The sequence below is a fragment of the Nerophis ophidion genome, linkage group LG14, assembly GCF_033978795.1.
Source record: "Nerophis ophidion isolate RoL-2023_Sa linkage group LG14, RoL_Noph_v1.0, whole genome shotgun sequence".
Lineage (NCBI taxonomy): Eukaryota > Metazoa > Chordata > Actinopteri > Syngnathiformes > Syngnathidae > Nerophis > Nerophis ophidion.
The window spans coordinates 6,196,477-6,207,736 of NC_084624.1; the positions used below are offsets into that span (position 1 = coordinate 6,196,477).

The 11,260-nt window shown below is 40.4% G+C and overlaps 1 protein-coding gene across 1 annotated transcript in view; it reads left to right on the forward strand.

Moving 5' to 3' along the window:
* The window catches only part of LOC133568027 (retinal-specific phospholipid-transporting ATPase ABCA4-like), a 135,928-nt gene extending 124,892 nt beyond the window's left edge, over positions 1-11,036 (forward strand). Inside the window, 9 exon segments of the mRNA XM_061919719.1 lie at positions 1,990-2,110; positions 2,204-2,266; positions 2,343-2,449; positions 4,263-4,404; positions 7,923-8,057; positions 8,113-8,216; positions 8,290-8,382; positions 8,457-8,706; positions 10,648-11,036. Of these exon segments, the coding sequence (XP_061775703.1) occupies positions 1,990-2,110; positions 2,204-2,266; positions 2,343-2,449; positions 4,263-4,404; positions 7,923-8,057; positions 8,113-8,216; positions 8,290-8,382; positions 8,457-8,706; positions 10,648-10,767 (1,135 nt within the window). The 3' untranslated portion in view covers positions 10,768-11,036.
* Positions 11,037-11,260: the final 224 nt, after the last annotated feature.

The following is an 11,260-nucleotide window of genomic DNA, read 5'->3' on the forward strand; positions in this document are numbered from 1 at the left end:
TTGTTTAATTGTTTGGTTGTCAAATGTTAGAGTTGTATTATTAAATAGAGGTCGGTGTCTAGCAGGACCGATAATCAGCATTTCCGTTTTTTTGGCGTTGAGTTGCAAAAAGTTAGCGGACATCCATTGTTTGATTTCATTAAGACACGCCTCCAGCTGACAACAATCCGGCGTGTTGGTCAGCTTTAGGGGCATGTAGAGTTGGGTGTCATCAGCATAACAGTGAAAGCTAACACCGTATTTGCGTATGATGTCACCTAGTGGCAGCATGTAGATGCTGAAGAGTGCAGGGCCAAGGACCGAACCCTGGGGAACTCCACACGTTACCTTAACGTAGTCCGAGGTCACATTGTTATGGGAGACACACTGCATCCTATCAGTGAGATAAGAGTTAAACCAAGACAGGGCTAAGTCTGACATACCAATTCGTGTTTTGATACGCTCTAATAAAATATTATGATCGACGGTCTCGAAAGCAGCGCTAAGATCGAGGAGCAGCAACATAGATGACGCATCAGAATCCATCGTTAGCAATAGATCATTAGTCATTTTTGCGAGGGCTGTCTCAGTCAAGTGATTTGCCCTGAAACCGGATTGAAAGGTTTCACATAGATTGTTAGACGCTAAGTGTTCATTTAGCTGCTCTGCGACAATTTTTTCGAGGATTTTTGAAATAAAGGGAAGGTGAGTTTACCATGAGGTCAGGATCGAAGTTAGGTCTTTTAAGGAGAGGATGAATAACCGCTTTTTTGAATGCTAGGGGAACAGTGCCTGAGGAAAGTGATAAGTTTATAATATTTAGCACTGATGGAACTAATAATACAAAAAGCTCCTTGATAAGTTTCCCAGGAAATACAGTTGTTTGTTTTATTCCATATACACGTTGTAACAATTCCTCTAATGTTATTTCCTCAAAATGAGAGAAACTATTTTGGATATTTGCAGTATTCGCTGTATATACATCCGTATCTGTGTTTATAGAACCCATATATATATATATATATATATATATATATATGTATGTATGTATCTATCCATCCATCCATCCATCCATTTCCTACCGCTTATTCCCTTTTTTGGGTCGCGGGGGGCGCTGGCGCCTATCTCAGCTACAATCGGGCGGAAGGCGGTGGACACCCTGGACAAGTTGCCACCTCATCGCAGGGCCAACACAGATAGACGGACAACATTCACACTCACATTATATATATATATCTAAAATGACAAAATATACAATATTTTCCCCCAAAAAATGTTCAAAGTTGAATATTTAATGTGAAATAATTGGATCCCTAAATAAGTCAATTATTCATAGCAAAATTTATTGAATGTATTATTATTATTATGTTTTTTTTTTAGTTTTTTTTTTTTTTATAGCAAAAACAGGTGTTTTTTAATACCAACAAAATTATTGGGGATCCAAAAGTGCCCCACTTATAAAAGGGTCATGCTTTTTTTAAATTTAAATGTTTTTACATTCAACACTTAAATCTCTATATCAGCTTCAGAAAATATATAGTTTAATTAATTTAGTATTTTTATCATAACAATCAATATTATCATTAGTATTAGTATATACTTAATGTATGCATTTTCTATTTTAGTTGTTGTTTTTATTTAATTTTTGCCCTTAAATCAGTCAATAATAATTCATCGCAACATTGATTTTGGTTCATTATTATTTTTTCAGAAAAAAAAAAAAAAAGGGTGTTATTAGAGTCAACAATGCAACTTTTTCTCTTTGCATTTCACCTATTTGCTCTTTTATTCAACTTGTTAATGTTTTAAAACAAAAGTTTTTGTATTCTTAGAATGATGTGCCACGGGCCGGTAAAATACTAACTGCGGGCATCAAATGCCCCCTCGGGCCACACTTTGGACACCACTGCCTTAAACGAATAATTAATTAGCCGTTTCAGCCTCATTAAACCAGCATTTAAGGTCCCTCGATCCTCGGACTAATTTTTACACGTGTAATTCTCGAATCAGGCTATCGGACGCCAAGCGGAGCCCGGTGGCGGACGAGGACGAGGACGTGGCGTGCGAGCGTCAGAGAATCTACGACGGCGGCAGCAAGTCGGACATCCTACAGATCCGAGACCTGTCCAAGGTGAAAGTCGGACCGCCCGTCCCGCCGTTTCCGACACATCTCATGTGAAAAGTAGTCAGCTGTACTTTTATTGTTTTTTTTTTCTTATCACAGACCTACGTGGGAAGGAAAATGCCGGCTGTGGACCGCATCTGTGTGGGTGTTCCTGCCGGAGAGGTGAGCACACTGGCGGTTTCACTCCTTGGTTTGTTGAAGTACACAATTAGTACTCTGCTTTTTTATGTGCCCGCAGTGTTTTGGGCTTCTGGGAGTCAATGGCGCCGGGAAGACGACAACTTTCAAAATGCTGACTGGTGACACGGACGTCAGCTCCGGGGACGCCACTGTGGTGGATTACAGGTAAACAAAGTACTGCACTTGAGTACTTGTGGTCCTTTCTGAATGACGCCATAGAATAAATAGAAAGTATTTTATTGATCCTTGGGGGAAATTCAGCACCACAATTGGCTCACAATAAACACTTAGGTATTTTTTTTACATGTGAATAACATAAATACAGTCTATTATACAGCATTATTCACATGTGAATAACATAAATGCAGTCTATTATACAGCATTATTCACATGTGAATAATATAAATACAGTCTATTATACAGCATTATTCACATGTGAATAACATAAATGCAGTCTATTATACAGCATTATTCACATGTGAATAATATACATACAGTCTATTATACAGCATTATTCACATGTGAATAATATTAATACAGTCTATTATACAGAATTATTCACATGTGAATAATATACATACAGTCTATTATACAGCATTATTCACATGTGAATAACAAATGCAGTCTATTATACAGCATTATTAACATGTGAATAATATAAATACAGTCTATTATACAGCATTATTCACATGTGAATAACATAAATGCAGTCTATTATACAGCATTATTTACATGTGAATAACATAAATACAGTCTATTATACAGCATTATTCACATGTGAATAATATTAATACAGTCTATTATACAGAATTATTCACATGTGAATAATATTAATACAGTCTATTATACGGTATTATTCACATGTGAATAATATAAATACAGTCTATTATACCGAATTATTCACATGTGAATAATGTACATACAGTCTATTATACAGCATTATTCTCATGTGCATAACATAAATACAGTCTATTATACAGCATTATTCACATGTGAATAACTTAAATGCAGTCTATTATACAGCATTATTCACATGTAAAAAGCATAAATATAGTCTATGATGCAGCATTATTCACATGTAAATAATATAAATATAGTCTATTATACTACAATATTCACATGTGAATAGTATAAATACAGTCTATTATACAGCATTATTCACATGTGAATAATATAAATACAGTCTATTATACAGCGTTGTTCACACGTGAATAACATAAATAGAGGCTATTATACAGCATTATTCACGTGTGAATAATATAAATACAGTCTATTATACAGCATTATTCACATGTGAATAATATAAATACAGTCTATTATACAGCATTATTCACATGTGAATAATATAAATACAGTCCATTATACAGCATTATTCACATGTGAATAACATAAATACAGTCTATTATACAGCGTTGTTCACACGTGAATAACATAAATAGAGGCTATTATACAGCATTTTTCACATGCGCATAATATAAATACAGTCTATTATACAGCATTATTCACATGTGAATAATATAAATACAGTCTATTATACAGCATTATTCACATGTGAATAATATAAACACAGTCCATTATACAGCATTATTCACATGTGAATAACATAAATACAGTCTATTATACAGCATTATTCAAATGTGAATAACATAAATACAGTCTATTATACAGCATTATTCACATGTTAATAATATTAATAGTCTATTATACGGTATTATTCACATGTGAATAATATAAATAGTCTATTATACAGAATTATTCACATGTGAATAACATAAATACAGTCTATTATACAGCATTATTCACATGTGAATAACCTAAATACAGTCTATTATACAGCATTATTCACATGTGAATAACCTAAATACAGTCAATTACACAGCATTATAAAAGCACAACGGGCCCCATGTGGCCCCCGGGGCCTTAATTTGCCCAGGTCTGGGTCACACTATTCAGCATATTTTTCTTATTTTTTTTACAGCATCCTGACTGAGATTCTGGACGTGCACCAGAACATGGGCTACTGCCCGCAGTTTGACGCCATTGACGAGCTCCTGACAGGCAGGGAGCACCTTTACCTGTACGCCCGTCTCAGGGGGGTACCCGAGGCCGAGATCCCCAGGGTGAGTAGGACTTTTTTTTTTTCTTCTTCTTTTACATTAAAGCCTTTAAAAATCTTGTCATACAACTCAACTTTCGGACTTTTTAACCATTTCATAGTCCATAAATATTATATAAACCTACAGGTGTGGACTAGTGGTTAGAGTGTCCGCCCTGAGATTGGTAGGTTGTGAGTTCAAACCCGGGCCGAGTCATACCAAAGAGTGGGAAGTCCAAGAGGGGCTAAGCTGGCTCGGAGGTCCGTAAGCAGGCAGGTAGTCAGGGGGGCTATAGCGAGGCGTCGAAGGTCCGTGTCTAGGCGGGAGGTCGAGATCCACATGGGCAGCCAAGGAAGCAGAGGGAATACGGGAAGACGAGACACTCTGCTCGACACGCGGGAACGAAGGGGTTTCTGCAAGGAACGACAAGGGGGACTCGAGACCAATCAACTCGACGGGGGAGAAACACAGAGAGAGAGAAGGCATAGACCTTCGTTAGTCGGCTTACTGTATGGTAACAGATGATTACGTTCTGGCCCAGGATAGCATGTTGAGCAGGCTTATGAAGGCAGGCCCTTTGATCAGCAACAGGTGCGCTGATTGCCGGTGATTAACTGCAGCCGCTTCCTGACATGCACTCGGGCCGTGACAGGAATATATAAGTCATGCATTATTCAGGATCAGGATGGATTCAGGATGCTTTATTATTGTCCATTCTTAAACCTGTACAAGACATATAAGAACTGAAATTACATTTTCGGCACAGTCCCACTAAGAGATGTGTGTTTGCAAAAGTGGGCGTCGAACTTCCAGGCCTTTGAGAAGGTGGCTTTGCAGTCCAAAAAAGGTGCAGGTCCTGTTCTTGTCTCCCCTGCAGAGAGACAAGAACAGGACCGCCAACGGATCAGCCACTTAGGGCGCTCCTTATAAAAGGTGGGAAAAAGGTGATATTGGTAAAAGGGGGCATAGTAATAAATATCAGTCAAAGGCTGGGGGTCCAGACTGAGTCCAAGGGAAAAAAACTAATTTGCCATAGTACACATAAACAAGTTACATATAATCACAACAACTCGCAACAGAGGGGGCTGGGAGTTGGGGCCCTGGAGGCCGGCCTCTGTCCATCACCCCGAAAGGGAATCAAGCGGTAGTGAATGCATTGGGTGGGGGTGGGGTTTGTGTTTGTGTATATGCCCATTGTTTTTGGGTGTAGTGGAGTTGTGTCCATAGGCCCGGGGCCGTTCTGCATGCAATGCAAGCAAAATTCGACTTCCAGTTGTCGTTAACTTTAAATTAACTTTGGAGTTCTCTGGTCAAGACAAACTCTTTCTGTGGATTACAATGAATCAAAGAAACAGAACACCTTAATGTTGCTTCCCATCCTACACCATGGAGTTTTACAAGCCTTCTGCTTGGTAGGATTAAAGACCATTTTTTTCTGCTCCCCGGGAACTCATTGAGGTTTTGTTACAACTTACCGTATTTCCTTGAATTTCCGCCGGGGATGTAATTAATTTAAAACCTCCTCTCACTCCGGCGTTTACCAAAGGCATGCGGTAAATTTAGGCGTGCGCTTATAAATTTGAGTGTGATGTAAGGATACCATCATGAAAAGCACATTTAATAAAAAAAACAAAACGTTATTATGGTCTTACCTTTACTTATAAATGAAGTCCATGCGCAACTCCTTCTGATCAAAAGCATCGATAACTTGTTTATAGAAGTCTTCCTTATCTTTCTTCGGTTTTAAAAGTCTCTCTGTCTCCATGGAGAGCTTCCTTTATTACCTCTTGCTTCGATTGAAAGTCCAGTTTAGAAAACTGTTTTATTTTTAGATATGTAATCCTCCATGTTAAAAGTGCAAGCGAGAGGAAAAAATAAACGATTGCTGCTTGTTGTCACTTCTGCAGCCGAGTAGTCGCAAGAAGGATCACTAGCGCCCTCTACCACAAAGAAGCGGGAGTCATTTGATGACTCATATTTGACACACACAGCTATGGTATATTAATAAAACATAGCTGCTTACTGTTACTTTTTAGCATAATCAATAGCTTGGACCTTAAATCCTATTGAATAGCTCTTAATCTTCTTCCCTTTATGCGATTTCAAATTATTGAAATCAGCCTCCTCCATTCTGAAAATGATGACAGGTGAAGTGTCACTCGTGACGTGACGAGTTTGACCCGGTGGAAATTCTAGGCAAATGCTAATTATTTTGCGAAACGAGTTTGACCCGGCGGAAATTCTAGACATGCGCTAATAAAAATAATATTTTGCGGAACGAGTTTGACCCGGCGTTAATCATGAGCTGGCGGTAATGCTAATCAATCAATCAATGTTTATTTATATAGCCCTCAATCACAAATGTCTCAAAGGACTGCACAAACCATTACGACTACGACATCCTCGGAAGAACCCACAAAAGGGCAAGGAAAACTCACACCCAGTGGGCAGGGAGAATTTACATCCAGTGGGACGCCAGTGACAATGCTGACTATGAGAAACCTTGGAGAGGACCTCAGATGTGGGCAATCCCCCCCCCTCTAGGGGACCGAAAGCAATGGATGTCGAGCGGGTCTAACATGATACTGTGAAAGTTCAATCCATAGTGGCTCCAACACAGCCGCGAGAGTTCAGCTCAAAGCGGATCCAAGACAGCAGCGAGAGTCCCATCCACAGGAAACCACCTCAAGCGGAGGCGGATCAGCAGCGTAGAGATGTCCCCGACCGATATACAGGCGAGCGGTCCATCCTGGGTCTCGACTCTGGACAGCCAGTACTTCATCCATGGTCATCGGACCGGACCCCCTCCACAAGGGAGGGGGGGACATAGGAGAAAAAAGAAAAGAAGCGGCAGATCAACTGGTCTAAAAAGGAGGTCTATTTAAAGGCTAGAGTATACAAATGAGTTTTAAATGCTTCTACTGAGGTAGCATCTCGAACTGTTACCGGGAGGGCATTCCAGAGTACTGGAGCCCGAACGGAAAACGCTCTATAGCCCGCAGACTTTTTTTGGGGCTTTAGGAATCACTAATAAGCCGGAGTATTTTGAACGCAGATTTCTTGCCGGGACATATGGTACAATACAATCAGCAAGATAGGATGGAGCTAGACCGTGTAGTATTTTATACGTAAGTAGTAAAACCTTAAAGTCACATCTTAAGTGCACAGGAAGCCAGTGTGATCAAACTTTCTTGTTCTTGTCAAAAGTCTAGCAGGTGCATACTATATACCCGGCGGCAATTCAAGGAAATACGGTAGATACACTTATTCTGACAATTAGGGGCGGAATAGCTCGGTTGGTAGAGTGGCCGTGCCAGCAACTTGAGGGTTGCAGGTTCGATTCCCGCTTGTGTCATCCTAGTTACTGTCGTTGTGTCCTTGGGCAAGACACTTTACCCACCTGCTCCCAGTGCCACCCACACTGGTTTAAATGTAACTTAGATATTGGGTTTCACTATGTAAAGCGCTTTGAGTCACTTGAGAAAAGTGCTATATAAATATAATTCACTTCATTAGTGTCACTAAACATCCTCCCACTGCAGGTGGCGGAGTGGGGCATCCAGAAACTGGGTCTTTCCGAGTACGCCGGACGCTGCGCCGGCACCTACAGCGGCGGCAACAAGCGCAAACTGTCCACCGCCATCGCCATGATCGGATGTCCCGCTTTGGTTCTGCTGGTAAACGCTTTAATTGTGTGCTTAGATTTTGGACTCCTGACTCACGTGTGTTCAGGACGAGCCCACCACGGGCATGGACCCACACTCCCGGCGCTTCCTGTGGAACGCCATCCTGAGCGTCATACGAGACGGCCGGGCCGTGGTGTTGACGTCACACAGGTAAGCCGGTTTGCAGTATAACAAAACAAGAAGACGACGAGATAACGTCAATGTGGTTCCTCTTGACCGTCAGCATGGAGGAGTGCGAGGCTCTCTGCACAAGACTCGCCATTATGGTCAACGGAACCTTCAAGTGTCTGGGAACCATCCAGCACCTAAAATACAAGTAAGGCCCTTGATGAAAACGACAGTACTCTGTCACAAACAGCATGACTAGATGTCCTTGTCTCACCGGCGCAGGTTTGGCGACGGCTACGTGGTGACCATGAAGGTCGGAGCGGCCAAAGCCGGCATGTCCCCCGAGCTGGAGCCCGTGGAAGAGTTCATGGAGAGCAGTTTCCCGGGCTGCGTGCAGCGGGAGAAGCACTACAACACGCTGCAGTACGAGATCGCGTCCTCCTCGCTGGCCAGGATCTTCCAGCAGGTTGTGTCCAACAAGGACGGACTGGGCATCGAGGACTACTCCGTCTCTCAGACCACACTGGACCAGGTAGGACATATCCGTCCATCTGTCTAATACTGGTTTTACCATCTGTCTGTCTATTAGAGATGCGCGGTTTGCGGTATCATCTGCGGATAAACCGCGGGTCGGGCGGGTGACATGACGAAAAAATAGATTTTAAATAGATTCAGTCAGGTGGCGGTTGGACCATTCGGAAATATTTGATACACATAGTTCAGGGATCGGCAACCTTTACCACTTAAAGAGTAATTTTGACCTGTGTCACAAAGTGAAGAAGTCTCGCGAATATCTGCTGGCGGTCACCCAGTTAACAAGAATTAGGGCGTGCGATGAAGCCAGTTGCCTTTGATGCCTTCTTCAACTTGTACAAACTGCTTGCAAGTCCAGCAACATGTTGTGTGTGACTTCCGCAAACACACGCACACAACTGCAAGGCACACTGGGTGATACTTAGTACACTGATGGTTGTGATATAAGCAATTTTAACACTCTTACTAATATGCACCACACTGTGAAGCCACACCAAACAAGTGGGGGGTTGCCCACTTCTGAGGTCCTCTCCAAGGTTTCTCATAGTCAGCATTGTCACTGGCGTCCCACTGGATTGTGAATTCTCCCTGCCCACTGGGTGTGAGTTGTCCTTGCCCTTTTGTGGGTTCGTCCGAGGATGTCGTAGTCGTAATGGTTTGTGCAGTCCTTTGAGATATTTGTGATTTAGGGCTATATAAATAAACATTGATTGATTGATTGATTGACAAACACATTTCGGGAGAACATCCTCGCAGTAACACAACATAAATGCAACACAACAAGTACCCAGAGTCCTTTGCATCCATGACTGTTCCTGAATATATTTTACACCCCGCTAGCACCCCCGTGCGTCGGTAAGGTGGGCGGGGTTGGGGGCACAGGGTTTGGTGCTAACAAGGTCAAATATATCGAGGAATCTTCCTGAATATATTTTACACCCCGCTAGCACCAAACCCCGACCCCCTCACCCCCCCACCCACCCCGTGCGTCAGTAAGGTGGGCGGGGTTGGGGCGCAGGGTTTGGTGCTAACGGGGTGTAAAATATATTCAGGGTGAGTCATGGATGCAAAGGATTCTGGGTATTTGGTATAGGTCGTTCTGCAATGTTACCTATTATTATATGTTATTTGGATTTTTAAATTGCCATTTCTTATTTATTTTGTTTTTAAAACAGTACTTTATAATGTACTGTTTTAAAAACAGTACATTATAAAAACTGTTTGGAATGGTTAAATTTAAGTTATAGTGTATTTTTTAATTATTTATTTGTCATAGAATTTAAGTAAAATACATTTTGATTATATTTTGAGGTATGTTAAAATATTTATATGTTGATGTATGATTTTTATGAATTTTTGTTTGTTTGTTTTACCTTGATGTCCATAAATGTTTGGTTGGTCTTAGAAGGCGATTTGCCGCTCATCTAAGTAGGCTTCCTCAGTTCATGCTCATAGACTTTGTTGGTCAGATCTTAGATGAGCGGCGAAAAGTCTTCTAAGACAAACAAACAGTTAATTTTTTTGTTATTAACTTAAATTGTTGTGCATTATTTTTATTATTATATGTAATTATATTTGTTTTTATTTTTGGTCTTTTAAAAAAATAATACAAACAATACATTAGATTTTTTATACATACAATATACATGAAATTATTCTTTAAAACTGTATTTTAAAACTATAAATATTTCATAATAGTTGTAGTAATACATAGTTGTTTTTTGTTTGATATTTTTGAGCTAAATAGTTTTACATTTTGAATTTTATTTATTATTATTTTTTAAATCTTATTGTAAGGGCACAAAAGTCGAAATATCAAATGCAAAATTCAGCTTTTCGTTGAAAATATATTTTTTTTACATTTATTGTATCGTCCGCATTAATGGAAAAGCAGCAAACTTGATCATGTCCACGATCACATGCATCGTTTATTCTGCAGGTGTTTGTCAACTTCGCCAAGCAGCAGACGGCGGAGGACGAGTGCGTCACGTTGCAGAGACGCGGCGCGGGAGGACGCAAGGACGTCAAAAAAATCTCACCTGTGAAGAGGAAAACTTAAAGTAGGACTGCAAGCTAAAAAAAAAAAATAATAATAATTTCAGGCCAGCTATTTCTATACACACACTGTATGAATATGTACATACAAGCATCACGGAAACTGGACTTCTTTTTCTAAATAATGCACGCAACATTTATATTTCTACCACATGTTCAAATGCAAAACACAGACTTTTTATTTAACGCTCTTTTTCTTGTGAGTAAACAGTGTAGATGGGATGCAATTTTCTACCTGAATAAATACACTTAGAAGATGCTTTGTAACAACAACATTGTTCGGAGTGATCATCCCACCTCCTCAGTATCATTGAAGGTATCATCCCACCTCCTCAGTATCAGTGAAGTGATCATTTTACCTCCTCAGTATCACTGAAGTGATCATTTTACCTCAGTATCACTGAAGTGATCATTATACCTCCTCAGTATCGTTGAAGTGATCATTTTACCTCTGTATCATTGTAGTGATCCTTTTACCTCCTCAGTATCATTGAAGT